We start from the raw sequence: 22,896 nt of genomic DNA, 5'->3' as shown, positions 1-22,896 counted from the left end.
TTTCTTTCTCAGAGTATAGTAGTACTACAGTAGTAGAGCTGTGATGTGCACATCAATTGTTCTGCCGTCCTTCATGTCATCCTCTACCCTGTCTCTGTACAACACCACCTCCTTTAGTTCTACTCTCTGTCTCTGTCTCTGTCTCTGTCTCTGTCTCTGTCTCTGTCTCTGTCTCTGTCTCTGTCTCTGTCTCTGTCTGTCTCTGTCTCTGTCTCTGTCTCTCTCTCTGTCTCTGTCTCTCTCTCTCTGTCTCTCTCTCTGTCTCTGTCTCTGTCTCTATCTCTATCTCTATCTCTATGTCACTCTCCCTGTCACTCCCTTCTTCTCCAAAGGACCCACAGTTTACATAACAACTTGATTTCCTCTGAGAGGTCTTCTCTCCCCCTCTCCCTCTCCCTCTCTCTCTCTCTCTTTCTCTCTCTTTCTCTCTCTCTTTCTCTCCCTCACAATCTACCCTCCCTTCTCTCGACCTCCCCCACTCTTCTCCTTTATTTCTCTCATTCTGACTCATTCCTTTGCGTCTATTTTTAACTCTCTCTCTCTCTCTCTCTCTCCCACTCCCCTGTATGTATTCAATGCTCCAATGCACATTATAAGTGAATGTATACAAAATACTGACACAGGACGAGGGAATCGGATGCGGCAGCCACTATTATAGTAGGAGATATCTATCTTTCTGTTCTTATTTTCTCCTTTTTTATTGGTGTTTATTTGTATTTCTCTTTCTGTCATTCTGCTTCATCCCTCTGTTTCTGTTCTTCTGTCTCAATGGTGATCTGGCATTGTCAGTCTCTCTCTACAGTATGTGTTGAGTGTGTGTGTGTGTGTGTGTGTGTGTGTGTGTGTGTGTGTGTGTGTGTGTGTGTGTGTGTGTGTGTGTGTGTAGGTGTCTGGATGTGTGTGTGGGTGTCCGGATGTGTGTGTGGGTGTCTGGATGTGTATTTGTGATCGTGTGTGGGTGTATTCCTGTGTGAGTGTATGTGAGAGTACGTATATTGTACATTACTAGATGTGTGTGTGCTTGAGTGTATGTGCACGTGTCTCCGTTCCTGGATGTGTGTGTGTGTGTGTGTGTGTGTGTGTGTGTGTGTGTGTGTGTGTGTGTGTGTGTGTGTGGGTGTGTATAAGTGAGTGTGGGTGGGCTTGGCGGGCAGGCAGGCTTTAAAGAAAATCCTATTCACGTGTTGCTCTGTGCCCTATGCATCTGTACAGGATGTCAGTAAACATAAATACACCTTTTATATCCAAGTGTGCATTAAGAAATAAGGCAAAAGGCAAAACCTCATTTAATCTAGTCAAGTGGTAACGCTGTCCAATGTAATCTCATTTAATGCTAATGTGTTGCCTCCGCAAGCGCGTCCAATTAGACCCACAGAGAGACAAACAGTATGAGGGTTTGTGAAGTGACTTCTTCTTAAGCTCACGTAATGAAAACCGACTTCATCAGTACCGATAAAAGCCTGTTGGCATGACAACATCCTCTGTTAGGTTTACCTGCTGTTTTGAAAAACTTTTCAGAATCAGAAACGTTCAAGTTGAGCTCAGAAAAGGAGCCACTGGACCCTCCTGGGAAGGAAGGCCTCTTCTTTCACTTCCTCTGTGCCAACAAATGACTGAATATATTTACCTCTCTCTCTGTGTCTCAGACATGTTAAGCATCACAGTCATGTTTTTAGGGACACTGTAAGGAACTATAAAGAGTCATCCCTTGTTGAAGAGGAGGTTTTTAACCACAGTTGCATCACAAACAAGTCTGTCGTCTCTCTGAATGCCTGTGTCATTTGTTTGTTGTCCCAAGACGTGTTGTTATGCCCTTCTGATTGTTGTGGGTGGTTGTGAATGTCATTTATGATACAACGTATCGTTGATTATCGGCAGAAAGTGGATATACTGTCTACAGTGTGTAAGGACGATGATCAGATGAGGCTGGTGGAGGTCGAAACGCGCGTTTGAAACCACTCTTCATTCCATCCCATTATGTCCCAATGAGCCCGTCCTCTTGATTTCTGAACTCCTCCGACGAGCCTCCAATGACAATGACAGATGGATATAACATAACGATCCCTCATTATGGTCTCTCTCATTGTGGGTCCCACTCCCCTCCCAGGACCCGTCTGATGCAGAGCTTCAAAGAGTCCCACTCCCATGAGTCCTTGCTTTCCCCCAGCAGCGCCGCGGAGGCGCTGGACCTCACCCTGGACGAGGACGCCATCATCAAACCCGTCCACTCCAGTATCCTGGGGCAAGAGTACTGCTTTGAGGTGCGTAGTTGACGGGGAAAGGTCGCAGAATTAGGTCGCTGTTAAACCGATCTGATTTGTTTCATCTTTCCAATTAAAAGTCCCAATACGACATATCACTTGGCAGGCGTTCGGGAAATATGCCCGGTCGTCTTATGAGTCCTCCTACTGTTTTTTTTTTGGCACTCTGAATAAAGCCAACTTATCATCTGACCATATCCTCTTTATTGGCTCTGTTATCACAGCATAGACGCTTTTATATTCCTAACTAGTAGGGTAAGACTGGTGGTGGTTAACTAGTAGGGTAACTAGCAGTCTTATCCTACTAGTTAACCACCATTAGTCTTATCCTACTAGTTAACCATTAGTCTTATCCTACTAGTTAACCATTAGTCTTATCCTACTAGTTAACCATTAGTCTTATCCTACTAGTTAACCATTAGTCTTATCCTACTAGTTAACCATTAGTCTTATCCTACTAGTTAACCATTAGTCTTATCCTACTAGTTAACCATTAGTCTTATCCTACTAGTTAACCACCATTAGTCTTATCATACTAGTTAACTGCCAGCAGCCTTGAAACACATCATGTATTAGCAGTTCAGCACATAAGATAAACGTATACCATCATAGTAGACATTGCTAAAACAAACCTGGCTAAAACTCTGTTGTTGGCTGATGATAGCTATAGCTAGCCACATGCTAACCTGAGTGCTACTGTGAGTAGGCTAAATCTGGTGATAATGGCTAACACAAGCATTGGCTGCCATGATACCCTGCATGTTATCTACCAATACAGATCAGGTAGTTCAGCAAAAATAAAGACATACCTTGAAATAAATCATGACATTTGTCTAACTGGTATTTGATCTGATTTATTTCTCCAAAACAGTCAGTATTCTGTTGATATGTGTGTTATCTCCCCCTTAAAGACATGAATTATGACTAACAAACACAAACACATGAATAGAGACACTAATGTGAAGTAGGGTGAAGTAGAAATCCATTGGCAGCAGTAAAAGGATTTATTGAATATGACTGTGATTTTAAATCTTGTTATCTGTGAAGAGATTTCAAAGAGAAAGCCACCAGGCGGCTCAAAAATGAGCTCTTGTCCCTTGTTGATTTGTCACAGAAATGTGTCACTAAAAATGGCTTTCGTTTGGTTTCCTCACCATAACTGACTAGAACATGACAGAAGTCTTCCTGATTAAAGGACGTTGTTATTTGACTTGCTGTCTCTCTCAGTTGCTAATGGTTGAGTCTGTTGATGTTGCGTTACGTTCGTTAACCTCAGGTGACCACGGCTTCGGGAACCAAGTGCTTTGCGTGTCGCTCGGCTGCAGAGAGAGACAAATGGATCGAGAATCTTCAGAGAGCCGTCAAACCCAACAAGGTAAGGGGGGGGAATGAGAAATAAAGATGCTGCACCTCTGTCTGTCTCTCTCCTCCCCTGGATTCTGTTGTATCGTATGTTTCAATATGAGCATATGTTTGTTTTATCTTGTGATTTCCTCCATTTTTCTTTCTTTTTTTGTCGAAAGAATTGTACAGTAGTGACGCATCAACACATGTTACACCATATGTGACAGCAGCTGGTGTTTTGGGGAAAAAGTAGCCACGGTCATTTTTCATTTCTTTTTTACAGATTCTGAAACGACAGATTGTAGGCTTTCAAATGATGAAGTGTCATACATTGAAATCGGAAGAAAAGTTGATAAGATGTGTGCATTTTAATATTGGTACACCTGAAATCACTCAGCAGAGAAAAGGTCCCTCAAAGATCTGGAACTTTTCACACTTCTGCACAGCCAGGTAATGGGCGGTAACAATAGCTGGTTAACCCCGCCCCCAACCACTCCCTCACTAGACTGACAGCTGTCAGCTGTCAATATCTATATAGTAATAATATCTAGTAATATCTATAATACAGTCACTGGGTCGGATAGGAAACATTGCACAGTAGTGACGCACAACATAATATGCTTTAACATGTGCTGTGCGTCACTACTCTACCATTTTAATATTGTTCCTCTTTTTTTATGACCAGTTAGATAAGGAAACAAGAAGCAAGCTCAGCCCTTCAGATTCAGCTGATTAAAACAAACATCCTAATTTCAGCTCTGATAGATCTCAACGGGTCTGTGTAATAGTTCCCTTCCGTCCTTTCTCTTATTAAAAAGGGAAACATGCTGGAGACTGATAACTGCTCTTGATGGCAACCAGGGACCGCCGTTATTAAGCCGAACTGTGAGGAAACACCACCCCGAGTCGATTGACTCATCCAGATGCTCTGACTGTGGGGGTCTTGGCTGAGTCATAGGGCTCCACGGACTCGACACAGGGGCTCCGAGCACCATCATGAATCTCCAACCAGACGCAAGGGGAAGATAAGACGCAAAGGCGGAGGGGAGGAATGTCCATTAGGTTTCATAACCGTCCCCGGGCTTGACGCTCTCGCTTCATCCTCTCATTGAAATGCTGCTGATAAAGGGGTGAAATGGCTGTGGAGGCAGAGGTCCACATTGATTGCGTGGCAGCATACCGATGAAGCACTTCCCAACTAACAACTTTGGGAAATGCTGATATATTTAGCCATCTAAATCAGGAATTAAGACCCGAACTGGGGCTGAAGGATCCAGTGGCGTATTCAGACTAGTTGAAACGACTCTGCCCTCTGACTAAAGCACCACTCTCTGTAATCAGCACAGCACTCTGTCCTCCCAAGGGGGGGGGGGGGGGTTTCAAATATAGTTTGGTCTTTGTAATCATGTTCAGGAAATACTGCTTTCCACTGCAACATTACCAATCATAGATCCACTTTCGGTCTCCCGTCCCCCTCGCAACGTATTTATTATCTTCCTCGGTTCCCTCCAGATGTGTACTGATGACTGTTCTAACTCTCCCTACCCTCCCTCCTCCCTCCTTCCTTCTGGCTTACTTGTGTTCTTTTTCTCTGTTTCCCCTCAGTCTAGTCTGTCTTTTTACTCTGTCTTATCTTTGTCACCCTCTCTTGACACCTCTCTTCAGGACAACAGTCGGAGGGTAGACAACGTGCTGAAACTGTGGATCATCGAAGCACGGGAGCTTCCAGCCAAGAAGCGCTACTACTGCGAGCTATGTCTGGACGACATGCTCTACGCACGCACCACCAGCAAGCCCCGCACCGACACCGTCTTCTGGGGCGAGCACTTTGAGTTCAACAACCTGCCAGCTGTTCGGAACCTACGCCTTCATCTATACAAGGAGACGGACAAAAAAAGACGCAAGGTGATGCTCCACCAGGGTCAGAGGTCAAACCAGGTCAACGGGGTTAAATCAGTAGAGGGAACAACTGTGTCACGTTCTAATGCTTTGGTCCGCATATCGGGATCTAATGATCAGACTTTTGTTTCGAAACATGTGAATACATTTCCGTGTCGTTGAAAATCAACGACACATTGCTAGTCAACTAACACAGCCTGTTTTGTGAGGCTGCTAACAATGTAAAGTAGTGTTATAGTTAACTAGGTAGCAGTGGGGATTACTCACTGAATCCATTGCGTTGCAGTAAACGTCCACAACCATTAAAGTTGTTTGGACTTTTATTCTGAAAAATGTAAATACATTTCAACATTGTTGAAAATCAATGACACACTTGCTAGTCAAGCCAAAATATTACAATGCAATGGATTCAGTGAGTAATCCCCACTACACACAGTGACTTCAGGAATGACTCAATGTTATCTGATTTATACACATCTTATTGGGCACGACAGAAAACAAAGATGAGCATGGTGTGTGGCACTTGGAGGACCTTTTAGGTCTACTTATAGAAGCTTGTTCTATAATGCAGTTGAAGAAATATCCAAGAGTAGTATTGCTATCGTGGTGCCGTGGTGATATCGTGACAATATGCACATATGCTGTTCATCCTCTCTCATCTGTTTCTCTGTCTCCTTTCCTACCATCTAAATAGTTATTTATATTTTCACTAGTAGTATTACTATCTCCTTCATGTTGTGCGAGTTGGCAGCCAATATCAGTTTTGAATGTAGACTATAAATTCCAATCGATTATTTTGGTGGAAGCTGCTCTGACTTATGACTTGTATCCCCTCTTCTTAAAGGAAAAGAGCACATACCTAGGACTGGTCAGCATCCCCATTTCCAGCATCACCGGCCGGCAGTTTGTGGAGCAGTGGTACCCCGTCATCCAGCCTAGCGTCCTAGCCAAGGGAGGGGGAGTAGGAGGGGGCAAAATTATCAATGCCTCCATACGCCTCAAGTCCCGCTACCAGACCATGAGCATCTTGCCCATGGAGCTGTACAAAGAGTTTGCAGAGTATGTCACCAATAACTACCGCACCCTGTGTGCCGTGCTGGAGCCTCTACTGAGTGTGAAGAGCAAAGAAGAGGTGGCCTGTGCATTAGTGCACATACTACAGAGCACAGGGAAAGCTAAGGTAGGCCTACTGGATGTTCACGGCAGAGTTACAGAATGGACCTATCGCTAAGCCTCGCCCCAAAATAGAAATTGTCCAGTCATATCACAGCACTACAGGCAGAAAACTTGGACAAACAACTCGCTAATATCTGATGGTGAAAAGCTTCTAGACAAAATATTCTTGTCATCTTTAAAAAACATACTTGCTGTGGTAAATCAGAAATCAGAAATTTGCAAACTCCCGCCATTGTAAGTCATTGAATGTCATTCAGTCACGGTCATTCAGTCACTGTCAGTGAAGCGTTGTTTGTTTGTACGAGTTTTCAAAGGGAGGCGTGGCTTAGCGATAGGTCCATTAGAATCAGAATCGCTTTTATTACATCCCAATGTACACAAGAGTACACAAGAGTACACAAGAGTACACAAGAGTAAACATTCTTTGGCTTTGGTCCTCAACATTGGCATTGCAGCATCAAGATACAAAATCACAATAATAAAATAATGTAAAATAAATAAATAAATAAATAATGGTAATAATAATAAGTAATAAAGTGATGGCAGTAACCAGTCGTACTACAGTGGATAATACAGTAAAAATGATCTAATGATACTCATTAGTATCACAACCAAGCCATGAGCCAAATCATAAGAAGAAGAATCATTAGAAAGTGCATGCCCACATTCAAATGGACTTTTGATAGAGAGATTATGTAACCTTAATTGAAAAGATTACTCAACACATTATACTTGTTAATTACATTTTAATGGCAAAGGATATAATGATAGATACAGTGTTTATGATTCGTTTCTCTTGGTTTCTTTTCCAGGATTTCCTGTCAGATATGGCCATGTGTGAGGTAGACAGGTTCATGGACAGAGAACACCTCATCTTCAGAGAGAACACCCTGGCGACCAAAGCCATAGAAGAGTACCTCAAACTGATTGGACATAAGTACCTCAAGGATGCAATAGGTAACGTGTGACTGCTACGTTTTTAATAACACAATCCATTCTGCATACTGCGTAAGCTTAAGTTGAAGTAGTGTTGTATTACCCCCCACACAGGGTACACTGACAATGACTCTCAGTACACCCCCCACCCCACCCCCCGGCCACTGTGAAAAATCTAATTTAGCCATACTGTATAATTGCACATTGCACATATTTATATTATGTACATTACATACTGTACATAAGCTACCTTAACTGTACATAGCTCATAACTGTATAAACCTCTAAACTTCCGTACTTGCCATACTGTACCTATCACTATCACTGTCATGTTTTTATATCACTCTTTGCACTTTGTTGTCTGGTACTTGTACTCTGCAATGACAATACAGTTGGATCTAAGCTAATCTAATCTAATCACTTCATTTAACAGTCTTTTAAGTGCTAATGGTTGGTGATTATTGTACTTCAGGAGAGTTCATAAGGGCCCTGTATGAGTCAGAGGAGAACTGCGAGGTCGACCCCATGAGGACACCGCCCTCTGTCCTTCCCGACCACCAAGCCAACCTCCGCATGTGCTGTGAGCTGGCACTCTGCAAGATCATTAACTCCCATTGGTCAGTAGTTGGCAAGCACACTGAATTAGCTGAAGAAAATTTAATTTAAAATTGAATATCGTCTCAAATATTATTAACACCCCTGTAATGGATTACATTTGGCCCTTTACCAAGTGCTCAAAGTGCTTTACATAATTAAGTGGAAAATCTCCTCTTCGACTACCAATGTGTGGCTAGGTGAGGTGAAGCCCGGCATCAGCCATTGTATATTTGTGTCACGTTCTAACGCTTTGGTCCGGATCTGATGTAACGATCAGACTTTTCGTTCGAAGAAATGTGAATACATACATACACATCGCTAGTCAACTAACACAGCTTGTTCTGTGAGCCTGCTAACAATGTAAAGTAGTGTTATCATTAACTAGGTAGCAGTGGGGATTACTCACCTAATCCATTGCGTTGCAGTATTTTGGCTTGACTAGCGAGTTTGTGTTTCTCAACAACGTTGAAACATTGAAGTTCTGTGTTTCAACAGAAAAGTCTGAACATTTCGATTGGTTGCCGATATGAGGACCAAAACCATTAGGACGTGTCACATAATTAGTTTCTCTCCACAGTGTGTTCCCTCGAGAGCTGAAGGAGGTCTTTGCGTCCTGGAGAGTGCGGTGTGCAGAGAGGGGGAGGGAGGATATCGCCGACCGCCTCATCAGCGGCTCCCTCTTCCTGCGCTTCCTGTGTCCGGCGGTCATGTCCCCCTCGCTCTTCAACCTCACCCAGGAGTACCCGGATGAGCAGACGTCGCGCACGCTTACCCTCATCGCCAAAGTGGTGCAGAACCTGGCCAACTTCTCCAAGTCAGTTCATCCTTTCATACAACTCCACTAACTCCAGTCAGCTTGTCATCCTTTCATACAACTCCACTAATTCCAGTCAGCTTGTCATCCTTTCATACAACTCCACTAATTCCAGTCAGCTTGGGATTGTCCTCATGTTGTATTCAGATTTATGTTTTGGATCACTCTGATGTGAGACCGCGCTAGCCCTTAGGGATGATGAAGTGTTAGCGCTATTATTATGCTATTATTGTTCTGCTGTAATTCTTTATTGTCTCTTCATATCGTGCATTGAATGTTGAGTCTACTTCCTATTCATCGCCCTTCCTGAATCAATTTATTATTATTTATTCTCTCTCTCTCTCTCTCTCTGTCTCTCTCTCTCTCTGCTTTTTCTCTCCTCTCTCTGTCTCCCTCTCTCTCTCTCTTTCTATGTCTCTCTCTGTCTCTCTCTCTCTCTCTTTCTCTCTCTCTCTGTCTCTCTCTCTCTCTCTGTCTCTCTCTCTCTGTCTCTCTCTCTCTCTCTCTGTCTCTCTCTCTCTGTCTCTCACTCTCTGTCTCTCTCTCTCTGTCTCTCTTTCTCTCTGTCTCTCTCTTTCTGCTTTCTCTCTCTCTCTCTGTCTTCCTCTCTCTCTCTCTTTCTCTGTCTCTCTCTCTCTCTCTCTGTCTCTCTCTCTCTCTGTCTCTCTCTATTTCTCTGTCTCTCTCTCTGTCTCTCTCTCTCTCTCTTTCTCTCTCTCTGTCTCTCTCTCTCTCTCTCGCCCACCCGTCTCTCTCTCAGGTTTGGCAATAAAGAGGAGTACATGTGCTTCATGAACGAGTTCCTAGAGATGGAGTGGGGCTCCATGCAGCAGTTCCTGTATGAGATCTCCAACCTAGACAGCGTGAGCAACGCTGGGGGCTTCGAGGGCTACATCGACCTGGGCAGGGAGCTGTCCATTCTGCACAGCCTCCTGTGGGAGGTGATGGCCCAGCTCAGCAAGGTATGGTCGAAGCCACACGGTCTGTTGTAATTAATCTAGAATCAACCATGATAATATATTGCCATTTAGCTGATTTAGCTTTTATCCAAAGCGACTTACATTGCAACGAGTGCCTACGTTTCAGTATATACAGTATGGTCCCAGCAGGAATCGAACCGACAACCTAAGCGTTGTTGTTGTTAGCGCCATGCTCTCCCAACCGAGCCACAGAGGACCACAATCCATCACATTTGTTTTCACAAAGCGCTTCACAACGAAAACAGTGCCCGACAATATAAACAGTGAATACTATAAATATGATCTAACGCCATACCATAGACCCTGCAAAAGTTAGCCAAGGAAAAGGGAAGGGAGAAAAAATAGTGGATATTAGACTCAGTCTGGACTAGGATATAGGGTGGAGGAGACTCAGCCTGGACCAGGATATAGGGTGAAGGAGACTCAGGATTTCAGGAACTGGAGTCGGGTTTTGAGGGGCTCGGAGCACAAAGAGAGACAACACCAGATTAGAGGCTGTTTGTTGCAAAGTGAAAAGTGATCCATAAAACAGCAGGAGAGAATCAGCATAAAGCAGGTGGGCCGAGGCCCCTGGCACACCTCAGGGACATCTGAAACACATCTAAAGGACAAGGCCATCGCCCACTTACACTGCATCCACTTACACCGCATGATCCCCAGATGCCCAGAGCCAGCCTTTTAAGGTTCAAATGAATAGGATTCATAGGGAAACACACAAAAAAGTATTGTTTCTAATAGTAATAAATTGTGTGTGGGGGGGTTTCATTGTTTTGTTGTATGTTGTATAAGCAGTACAGCGCCAGTAGTGACATTTTGCATGACATAAAATAAGGTTACATGACAACAACTTAAAAAAAGACAGTACAGATACTGCACAGTGTGAGCAGTACCTGTAAGAAATGATGATAGTATACATTTTATTTCAATATGATGCATGCCATTATCAACCATACGCATGATCAATGCATTATACATATATACATATATGATATACATACATACATTATACATATATATATATACATATATTATATGATACACATGATCATACGCATTATCAACTATATGCATTATCAACCATACGCACCAAAAGCATGGATATGCTTTTCCTATTGCCATGGTAGATGGTGTATGCCATATTTTTTCATAAAAAAAAAAATCGTATCACCAACACAACAGTAATCCTCGCTTTTCCAAAGCCAAAGCATTTTACTCTTGTATACTTGTACAGTGAGTGAAAATCCCACCGCTCATCTGTGATCAGACTTGGGTTAGGTTGCTGAGGTGCTGGAACTGAAGAGTATCAATAGAGTGCAAAAATAACAGCATCCTGTTATACAGTGAGATGTAATGGACCTATCGCTAAGCCACGCCCCCTTTGAAAACTCGGACAAACAAACGCTTCACTGACAGTGACTGATTGACCGACCATGACTGAATGACATTCAGTGACTTACAATGGCTGGAGTTTTTTCAGATTTCTGATTTACCACAGCAAGTAACAGACATGTTTTTTAAAGATGACAATAATATTTAGTCGAGAAGCTTTTAACTATCAGATATTAGCGAGGTGTCTGAGTTTTCTGCCTGGAGTGACTTTTGCTGTGATATGCTTGGACAATTTCTATTTTGGGGCGTGGCTTAGCGATAGGTCCATTAAAGTGATTCTGATTCTGATTCTGAATTCTGATTCTATTTTCGTCTTCCACCTCAGGATGCCATCATCAAATTGGGCCCTTTGCCCCGCCTCCTGAATGACATCAGCATGGCCCTGCGTAACCCCCACCTCCAGAGGCAGCCCTGCCACCAGGCCGAGAGGATCCAGGAGAGGCAGACAGAGAGGCTGCTCTCACGGCCCAGCTTCAACAGGGGCGTGTCCTCCGAGTTCCAGAATCTCATGATGAGGGACCTCAATAGGTAATAATAATGATAATGATAATAATACATTAGACTTATATAGCGCTTTTCTAGACACTCAAAGACGCTTTAGAAACTGAAAAGATCGAGTAGTAATAATACAAAATAATAAAAAAAAAGAAAAAAAAGATAGGGGCCTAATGAAGGTAGTGCTGGGGACACTTGGGAAGGGGAGGGGGAGAGGGTTAACTGGCGAAGGCGAGCTTGAAGAGGTGGGTTTTGAGGGCCTTTGAGGTAGTGCCCTACCTATACAGTATACTTGTAGCTGAAGGACGGTGATCGAATGGGGCCCTGGCCAATGATTACGTATGTAAGTTGTGCGTTTCTCGCCATAAGGAAGTGGATGGTGTTATGCTGATGATGATTGTGATCAGAAATACAGCAGCAGAACTCTTGGTATGTGGTATGTGTTTTGGATGGAGGATATGTCTTTCACTTTTAGATGATGAGGTCAGTGGATGATTGTTTATTGTTTATCTGTAACCCGGTGGAAGATAACTGGTACTGCCTGGTAATCAGGGGTGTGTAGGGGGTAACTGTGCTTGCAGACTGATAGAACCCATAGTTCACATCGAGCTCAGGCGCATCGACATGCACTTGAGTTGAGTTAAGTCTCTTACCGTTAACCCTCTTTGTTCCTTTTGATGTTCAATGTCCTCTCCCAACGCCGCTGTTGTGTTCCTGCCTCTCTCCAGCTCTATAGATATCACTCGCTTGCCTTCCCCTACCTCTGGTGTGACCAGCGGGGGGGTCATGCCGTCGCGCGCTCAGATGAGTTTCCAGGAGCGGGACCATCCACATCGAGCCTCCAAAGATGTTTTCTATGTTACCCGCCCCCCCCTGGCCCGGTCCAGCCCCGCCTACTGCACCAGCAGCTCAGACATCACAGAGCCGGACCCCAAGGTGAGTTTCCTTACACTGCAAAAATACAGCTCTCAAAAACAGGAAAATGGGTGAATATTACTTAAAATAAGCAACATTATCTGCCAACAGGAAACAGGAAAAATGTCACTTGCCAAGATTTTCTTAAAACAAGTCAAAGATATCTTAAAACTTCAGAGTCAAACAAAAAACAAGCATACATTGCCTTGATTTAAGACATTTCATCTTACTTAGAGTTACTTTTTGCAGTGTACAGAGAGAGCCAGAGGATTCGAGTGTGTTAGAGAGCCTAGGAATGGTGTGTTGAAGGAAAGATGCTTTAAACCATAATAGGTCTCATAATCCGTCTTCCCGAATGGAGACACAGGATTAGCATCCTCTAGTTAGCTTCCTCAAGCCCGCAGGGTATTGTGAGCAGTGTGCCCTTATCAAGGCAATCAGTAGTAGCTTTGTTATGTCCTGTGTCATAGTAATCAAGCGTACAACAAACCCCCTCTCGATAGATACGTATCACACAATCGGCAATATCAGCAGATATATCAACAGATATAGCATTGTGGAACTAAGAGAGGGCACAGACAGTGACAGTGACAGTATATCCCTCTTGGGTGCTCAGTGTCAATCAAAAAAACAAAAAAGTGTATCTATCTATGATGGAAAACCTCCAGGCCTCTGGAATGAACAGCGATGTCTAACTTGCAGTCGGTGGACATGCTCAACTCCCCCCACGCCTCCATCCACTTCCTTAAGTAACTTTCCAAATAGTTTTTTAAAAATATGATCATTAAAAAAATAACTGATACTGTTTCAATAGAAATGTGACGATAAAACCTTTCAAACTAAGGTCAAATAGCCTATGTATTGACAATGCGTTTGTTTATTTTTTCACAAATCTTCCTCTCATCTCTCCAAAATAATATTTGCTTTCAACATAAGCATGGATAAGTATTAGGTTAACATCTTAAACAGATTCCATTCATTCATTCGTGGTGTGTGTGTGTGTGTGTGTGTGAGGGATGAGGATATCAATCCCCAAAAAAAAAAAAGTGTATCTATCTATGATGGAAAACCTCCAGGCCTCTGGAATGAACAGCGATGTCTAACTTGCAGTCGGTGGACATGCTCAACTCCCCCCAGGCCTCCATCGCTGGCATGGGCAGCTTCGGCGGGCTGAGCAGCGGTGGCGGCGGCGGCGGGGGCCTGGGCTCGGGCCTGAGCAGCCAGCTGCGGGCGGGGGGCCGCCTGTCGGCCGGCTCGGGGGGCTCCAGCATGTCGGGCGGCCTGCGGCTGAGCCAGCTGAACCAGATGGGCGCCACCACCGACTCGCTGTCCCAACAGCAGCAGCAACAGGTGACCGAGCGTTCCAAACCGTGGCTCCCGAACTTTGGCTAACCCCAAAAGCCTGTTTTTCTTGTGTCCTGTTATTATTCGTTGTACACTTGTTATTTGTTTCTTGTTTTTATTTTCACTTGTTTACCTATTTTACCTATTTCTTTTAACCTGCTATAACTTTTGCTCTTTTATTATGTATTTAAATATGTAAAGCACTTTGTGACCCCTGGTCTGGGATAGGTGCTATAGAAATAAACTTTACTGAAGTAAATTAAGTTTTTATTTACTTTACTTAAATCTCAAGTCTAGGGGGGGGGGGGGGCGTGCTTTTGCTGTCGCAGCCCCTGACCTCAGGAACAGCATCCTCATGTCCATCAGATTGGCCCCTTCTATCGAGTCCTTTAAATCCAAGCTCAAAACCCACTTGTATTCTTTAAGCCTTGTTCGTTTTGACGTGTTGTTCTGTTCCTCTGTTGTTTCTGTTGGTTGTTTATTTTCTGTTTATATTTACACTTTAGGTGTACATTTACTGTAAAGCACTTTGGTTGACAAGTGTCATGTTTAAATGTGCTATATAAATACATTTGATTGATTGATTGATTGATTGACTTACTTACTTACTTAACAGGCGGCCGCCCTGCGCTACCCGCTGTCCTTCCAGAACCCTCTCTTCCACCTGGCCACCGCCGACGGGCCTCAGCAGCAGCAGCAACAGCAGCAGCAGCAGCAGCAGCTTCACCACCAGCACAGCCGGGGCCAGCCCCCCCCACCCCTCCTCCTGGCCCCGGGGCCGGAGTCTCAGCACCAGGGCTACACCCCCCAGTTTGCCCACGGGGGGTTCTCCCGCAGCGAGGACCTGTCCACCCTCAGGCCCGGGGTGGGGCACCTAGGGCAGCCCAGCATCATCCACTCACACAGCTACAGCGATGACTACAGCAGGGCCGACTACGGACGGCGGCAGTTGTCTGTTAACATGCAGGTAAGACACCGCTGGGCACAGCGGTCCCTCCTTTTAACAAGCTACGAGACATTTACTTTCAATATCTTTCAATGTCTTTTGTCTCTTTATTACGTTCTGTGGTGACTTCAGTGAATGATACATGTATATACTGTACCTACCTGTAAATGGTTTGAAGTATAATTCATTGGGAAACACTTCTGTAAGTAACTTTCCAAGTAGTTTTTTTTTTTTTATTGATTTTTAAAAATAATTGATACTGTTTCAATAGAAATGTGAAGATAAAACCTTTCAAACTAAGGCCAAATAGCCTATGTAATGACAATGCATTTGTTTATTTTTTCACAAATCTTCCTCTCATCTCTCCAAAATAATATTTCCTTTCAACATAAGCATGGATAAGTATTAGGTTAACATCTTAAACAGACTCCATTCATTCGTGGTGTGTGTGTGTGTGTGTGTGTGTGTGTGTGTGTGTGAGTGATGAGGATATCACCTGACCTATGACCTCTGACCTCTGCTCGATAGGACAACATCCAACAACAGCAGCAGCAAATGATGGCCATGGCGTCCCAGACAGGCACCTCCCACTCCTCCCTGGCCACGCCCCCTTCCACCGTCCAACCGGTGCGCCAAAGCTCCATCGGCCCGCCCCAGCCCCAGCGTGTCAAATCACAGACCTCCCATCAGCTGTCCGTCAGCTCGGCCGCCGCCCCCGCCCCTCCCGCCAAGACACGCCCCCCCAGCGGGAACCTGCTCCAGTCGCCGGAGTCGGGCTACGGAGGTCGACAACAGCAGCAGCAGCAGCAGCAGCAGCAGGCGCCACGGCAACAGCTGTCCCTTAAAGACAACACAGCCCCTGGTCTGCCACACCAGCAGAGCTCTGTCAGAGAGACCCAAGGCCCACAAGGGGTCACTACATCGACTACACAGCAACCACAACCACAACCACAACAGCAGCAGCAGCAGCAACAGCAGCAGCAGCAGCAACAACAACCACAACCACAGCCACAACCACAACCACAACAACAGCACCTGCTGAAACCCTCAATCAGCAAACAGGTATTCTTGCAACTCGCTGCAGCCTACTAGTCCTGTGGAATTCATTGTGCATTCGATGGGTGTCAGCGTGCATTCTTCTAAGCTTGTTCATAACCATTATCTATCTGCCAGGTCTCCTTCTATTTTGAGAATGTGTCGAGAATAGAATGCTCAAAACATATTTTTCAGGAGCTGTGACACTTTGTTGATGACTATAACTTTTTCACCGTGGCTGACTGGGTAGGAACCTCAGCTATTACCCAGTTCTGAACCTTTACCCTGATAAATCCGCGGTCTACTTTCTTGCTTTGTTTCTTCAAATATATCTGGATTGCAGATATGGCAAGATATGTGACAGATACTACATGCCAGATATGTATGTATGGCAACAAGCTAAGTACATGTAGTTGTGTTATTTCCTCTCCCTGTCTGAACAGAGCTGTTACTTCCCGCAGCATTGTGTAATGATTCAAACACCAACTGGATAATGATTCAAACATGCTCTCGTCATGCAGTGTAAAACGAAAAACTGCTGTTTGTGTCCAATATATGAAATCCAGTGAGCTGCTAAGACTTCAGAAGGTCACGGTCAAGGTCAATTTGTTATAATTAGTAAAGATTTTCCCACAACTCACAATATCTGATTTTATTTTTTCTTCTCAGGGCTCTTCCCAGTCTCCCTCGAGCCTTAACCCCCCGACCCCAGCCAACGAGAGAACAGTGGCGTGGGTCTCCAACATGCCTCACCTCTCGGCCGACGTCGAAAGTTCACGGATTAACCGTGAGGAGTACCAGCTGAAGGAGTACTCCAAGAGCATGGACGAGTCGCGCTTGGACAGGGTGTGTTGCTCCTTCCTTCCTTCCTTCCTCCTTCCTTCCTTCCTTCCTTCCGACTGTAGTTCCAGATGATTCTTCGGGCCCTATTATGCACTTCATAAGTCTTAAGCAATAAGACGAGGCGGTAGATCTAAACTTAAGACGTGGAGGCGTGGTCAAGGCCACTTTGCTATTATGCGTGCGGTAGTGGGCGCCTAAAACCCGGCGCTAAGCAAAGAAATTAGTCATGGGTGTGTTTTGGGCGTCTTTTCAATCAACCCAATCAGCGTGCCAGGTGCCATTCCCTTTAAGAACCGGCTGCGTGAAGTCTTTAGCGCTATGCTATTATGGAAGTCCTAAGAAGGAGGTCAGCGCGCTTCTCTGCAGAAGAAAGTAACAAGCTCGTGCATGTCAGTTACTGCCTGACGGGTGAAGCGCAGCTCATACAAGCATTGCTGCTCTGTAAACAGAATAAAATAATATATATATATATAGGCTATATTATACATATTTTAATAATAGGCTATAATATAATTGTAATTGCAATATATTATAGCATTATTAACAGTTGGATCACCAATTGAAAGCGCTAAAATGCTTAGATCACGAATCCAGGATTGATTTGAGATTTGGCCTAACTCAGCCCGAGGTAACAAAGTCGTTGCCGGTATATGCGCTCGGCGCGCCGTCTTCGTCTATCATAATTCCTTCCTAGGATATATTCCATTGTTCTCTCTCTCTGGCTTAATATTTGCCAGTGGTGGCATTTATACTGTGACCGTAATTGACGTCTTGCCGTGGAGCCACGTGCGTGTTCATGTGTGCCCACATGCATGCGCAAACCGCGGAGGCGCGCTCGTGTTTCAAAACGTGCATGAAGTCTAAACTTAAGAACTTTTCAAACCACTTCTTAGCGCTAGGAGCAAAGTCAGATCGCATAATAGCAGGGGCGCCTAGTGCACTTCATTAACATATGAACACTCCCACAATGAGCAATATATGCACGGGAGTTTTACGTCTTATGTGTGGGCGCCTATCGACACCTGCATAATAGCAGTAGCGCGTATGAAGCGCATAATAAGGGTGGCGGTAGGTCTTAACCTGGCGGTGCGTCTTAATTAAGACTTAAGACGGCAAGTTAAGAAGTACATAATAGGGCCCTATATGTTCCATGCATATTCCACCTTGTGCCCGTACGCATTTGAATGGTTTCCGAATCTTTCTTTTTTTTTGAAATTTTCTTTTTATTGTCAATGGTCATTGGTTACAACAATCGTCATTACATTCAACATATCACAATCAACTCAGTTCCTATGACCAAAGTCTTTTTTTCTTTTTTTATATTAAGTAAAGTAAAGACAAGACAAAACGAAAACAAAAACAAACAAAGAAAAAAGAAAAACAATAGCGAGTGAACTTTGGGAGCTTTCATCTTACATATGATAGATTAGAATAGAAAATGATTCAAGAAAATAAACACAATTACATCACCCTCTCATGTTCTTTTAACAATTCAACAGAAATCTGACCTTACAGGTTTAACATATCCAGTCCATTTCGTCCAGATCCGATAGAATTTTTCTACCTGAATTCTAAGGGAGTATGACATCTTTTCCATTACATATATATCATGAATTATATCTATCCATTCATCCACTGTGGGTACGTCTGGCTTTAACCATTTTCTTGTGATAGCCTTTTTACTTGCTACCAGAAGTATCAATATCAATTTTCTGTCGTTATTGTCCCAATTTTCGAATGAGATGTTTCCCAGGTATAAGGTGTCACATTTGAAGGGGATGTTAATTTCAAAAATAGCTTCCAGATTATTGTGTATCTCCCGCCAAAATGGGACTAGATTTGGGCATTCCCAGAATACATGGTAGTGATTGGCTTCATTCAGTCCACAGGATCTCCAACACGCTACACCCGTCCCCTGATGTCGTTTTTGTAGGGGGGTGATAAAAAACCTTGTAAGGTTTTTCCAACTAAATTCTCGCCACGTATTTGAGCATGTCGTTTCCCATTGTAGTTTACATAATCTGTCCCAATCCTCCCCAGAAATAGTAAAATTACCCTCTTTCTCCCATTTCTCTTTAATATATATTGTATTGACTGTTTTGAGATTGATCTGGCGGAAGCCATTGTATAGTCTAGATACCACCTTGTTGCATATCAATGATTTGCTTGCTGATGTAAATACTTCCATAATTCCTGTTACCCCCTCTTCTGATACTCCCCCTAAATTCTGATTGAAATGGTGTCGGACCTGGAGATACCTATAGAAATCATTTTGTTCCAAACCATGTTTTCTCTGTAGCGATTCAAAGCTATGGAATGCCCCCTTGTGGACAAAAGATAAATAGTTCGAAAGGCCTTTTCCAACCCAGACTTTAAATCTAGCATCTGTTTTGTTTGGAGGGAAGTCTGTGTCATATGCACACCATCTTAGCATTTTAAGTGAGTCCTTTATACCACACAGTTTTACTGTCTCCTGCCAAATCTTCAAAGCCACGTTAATCCAGGGATTATTTTTATTTGTCATGTTGTTTATTAATTCACTATCTGCAACTATCGCTGCTATTTGAACCCCTTCTGTCATTGCACTCTCAATTTCCTTCCATCTTGCAGAGTATGATGGAGTACACCAACACACTACAGGCCTTAATTGAGCTGCGCAATAGTATTCTCGTAAACAAGGAAGGCCAAATCCCCCGTTTTCTTTTCTTAACTGTAGAGTTTTGTATCTGATTCTGGGTTTTTTCCCTTGCCATAAATATCTAGATATTAATTTGTCCCATTCTATAAATTGCTTAGCAGGTATCTCCACTGGAAGAGTCTGGAATAAATACAGTAACCTTGGTAGGATGTTCATCTTAACAGACTCCACCCTAGAGCTCAAACTCAAGAAGGGAATGAGACTCCACCGTAGTACATCTGATTTTAGTTTTACATTCAAAGGGCCATAATTAAGATCAGATAATTTTGAGACATCTTTTGGCAGGTTAACACCTAGGTATTTGATTGAATCTGCATCCCATTTCAGGTTATATTTCCCTCTAATATCGTTGGGTGGGTCATAGTTAAGTGTTAGTACCTGGGTCTTCTGAATATTTAGTTTGTAACCTGAAAGTGTCCCATATTCCTTTAATAAACCCATCAATTTTGGGATTGTCTGTGTGGGCTGTGTTAGATATACCAGGACGTCATCCGCAAAAAGACCAAGTTTATGCTCACCAGCTGCCATGTCTATTCCCTTAATTTCAACATTTTGCCTTATCCATTGGCTCAAAGGCTCAATAAAAAGGCTGAATAGGAGTGGGGAAGCGGGACATCCCTGCCTGGTTCCACGTTCCAGAGTGAAGGATCCCGATAGGGCACCATTAATTTTGATCCTTGCGGATGGGCTATCATATAATGCTTGGAAAGTTGCAATAATAGACTCATGAAAGCCGAATCTCGATAGTACCTTGTATAAAAAGGTCCAACTAACTGAATCGAAAGCTTTCTCAGCGTCCAAACTTACAAGAGCTGCCTCTATTCCGTGTTGTGTGATATGTCTGATAATGTGCAATGACCTTCTAATGTTGTCTTGTGTTTGCCGTTGTCTAATGAATCCTGTCTGATCTAAATGAATGAGTTTAGGTAGAATCCTATCTATTCTTCTGGATAGTATTGATGTAAACAGTCGATAATCGAGCTGGAGAACACTGATAGGGCGATAGCTATTACAATCTAGTTTGTCTTTCCCTTCCTTCGGTATGACTGAAATTATTGCTTCCCTCCACGAGGGTGGAATTTCCCTTTTCTGTAGTACCCAATTAAATGCCTTCAGTAATGTTGGAGCTAATTGTTCTCTAAATGATCTGTACCATTCAGCAGTGAAACCATCTGAACCCGGGGATTTGTTTGCCTTCAATCTCGAAATTGCTGATTGTAATTCCTCTATTGTTATTTCGGCTACCAAGTCTTTATTTTGTTCATTAGTGACAGAGGGTAAATCAAGAGAGGCTAGGAATGACTCAATCTGTAGGTTGTTGTCCACTTGTGGTTGGGAATATAGTGTTTTATAGAACTTTTCGAAACTCTGTTGAATTTTGTCTAGCTTACATTCTATCGCTCCGGATTCGGGGTTCCTTATTTTATAGATTGCATTATCTGCTTGTTGTTTTCTTAGTCTATATGATAAGAGTTTCAATGATTTCCCACCTACTTCATAGTATCTTTGTTTTGTAAATAATAGTTTTTTTTGTATGTCCTGATTGCCTATTTCATTTATCTCGTTCCTTATGTCTTTCATTTCTTGTTTTACCCTGTTATCCAAATTGTTACTGTGTTGTCTTTGTAGATGTTTTAATTTAATTTCCAGGTCATGCAGTCTTTGTCCTCTAAGTTTTTTTATAAGTGAAGTAGTGGCGATGATGTTACCCCTCATTACTGCTTTAAGTGCATCCCAGAGCATATTCGGAGCCACTTCCCCGTTATCGTTTATTTCAAGATATGTTCTAATTTCAGTCTTCATGGCCTCCCTTGTCTCTGGGTTATTCAGGATACTTGAATTCAGCCTCCATATTGTAGACCTTGGCTTTCTATTGAGACACACAGACATGTAAATAGGGCTATGATCAGAGAGGGCAATCGGTCCTATGTCACATTGACTTATTCTATGTAGGTCTCTATTGTAAATTAAAAAATAATCTATCCTTGAGTATACGGCATGGGGGGAGGAGTAGTGGGTGTAGTCCCGGCTGGATGGATACAATTCTCTCCAAACATCTATGATTCCCATTTCCTTCATTAATGCTTTTATCTTCCTACTTATAGGTTTTGACTCTGGATTACCGCTAGATGCATCCAATCTTGGGTTTAAACGAACATTAAAGTCCCCCCCACAGATTAAGATTCCCTGAGATTTTGTGGCCATTAAATCAAATATCTGTCTATAAAACGTCCAGTCACTACCAGGAGGAGCATATACATTCAGTAAACTCACTAGGGTTCCCTCTATTTTCCCTATTATCATTATAAACCTACCATCTTTATCTTTAAACTCTGATATGTGTTCATAGGTCACTGTATTTGATAACAGTATGGCTACACCCCTCCTATGACCTGGTTCGTATGAGGATGAATATACATATTTAAAACCCAGTTTATTCAATTTGGCATGCTCTGTATTGGTAAGGTGGGATTCCTGTAGGTATGCTATTTGTATTCTATCTTTCTTTAATTTTGTTAGGATCTTCCTTCTTTTTATCGGGTTAAGTAAACCATTAACGTTAAAAGAAACTATTCTTATATCTTGCATTTAGGTTATAACATGTGATATTTCCATCATGTACATGAAAAGCTTCCCAGTCGCTACAGTAAACAGTTGTAAATGAAATACACAAACATAGTACTGAAAAATGAACAATGAACAATGAAATACACAAAAATAGTACTGAACACTGAACTGGACTTCCGAAGGAAAAGGTGACATATCACCTTTGGTAATGAGGGGTGCTGGCCACTAAGTGGGGCCCCTCTGTTGCAAAAATAAAAAATAAAAAAGATGTGGCTCTTGGTCAATGACCGAATAGGCTGAAGGAAAAAAAAGAGTCTAGTGACTGTCTATGAACTGTCGGTGTCAGCCTATGTTAACATCTTGAAAAAATAATAATAAGAGTCTCTGGGCTGAAGTGAATCACTCACTCATTATCTGCTGTAGAATCCACATCGCCCAGACGAAACTGCTTCAATCTCTCCCGGACTTGCTGCTGATGTTGGTTCTGGGCTCCACCCCTCCGGGGCTCGGTTGTTTCCCACGGTAGAAGTCGAGTCAGCGTTTCCTCCGTTATGCCCTTGTCCTTGGTCCCGCGAACAGCTCCGTCCAAGATGAATCCCCGTCTCCGCAGGTCCTCTGCTGCTTGTGTCGCGCTGTTATACATGACGGTGCCTGTA

At 43.2% G+C, this 22,896-nt stretch overlaps 1 protein-coding gene across 1 annotated transcript in view; it reads left to right on the top strand.

Annotated features, from left to right (window-relative positions):
• syngap1b (synaptic Ras GTPase activating protein 1b) overlaps positions 1-22,896 on the top strand; it is a gene marked incomplete at both ends in the record, with an annotated part of 117,772 nt that overhangs the window by 73,251 nt on the left and 21,625 nt on the right. Inside the window, 15 exon segments of the mRNA XM_080540622.1 lie at positions 2,108-2,261; positions 3,538-3,636; positions 5,271-5,510; positions 6,349-6,684; positions 7,493-7,637; positions 8,089-8,233; positions 8,791-9,027; positions 9,788-9,989; positions 11,722-11,924; positions 12,620-12,827; positions 13,883-13,900; positions 13,902-14,156; positions 14,767-15,117; positions 15,625-16,158; positions 16,801-16,977. Coding sequence (XP_080396748.1) covers positions 2,108-2,261; positions 3,538-3,636; positions 5,271-5,510; positions 6,349-6,684; positions 7,493-7,637; positions 8,089-8,233; positions 8,791-9,027; positions 9,788-9,989; positions 11,722-11,924; positions 12,620-12,827; positions 13,883-13,900; positions 13,902-14,156; positions 14,767-15,117; positions 15,625-16,158; positions 16,801-16,977 — 3,304 coding nt within the window.

Source organism: Nansenia antarctica (genome assembly GCF_963989245.1).
Source record: "Nansenia antarctica genome assembly, chromosome: 10".
Classification (NCBI taxonomy): Eukaryota; Metazoa; Chordata; class Actinopteri; order Argentiniformes; family Microstomatidae; genus Nansenia; species Nansenia antarctica.
This window is presented reverse-complemented; position numbering and strand designations above follow the sequence as displayed.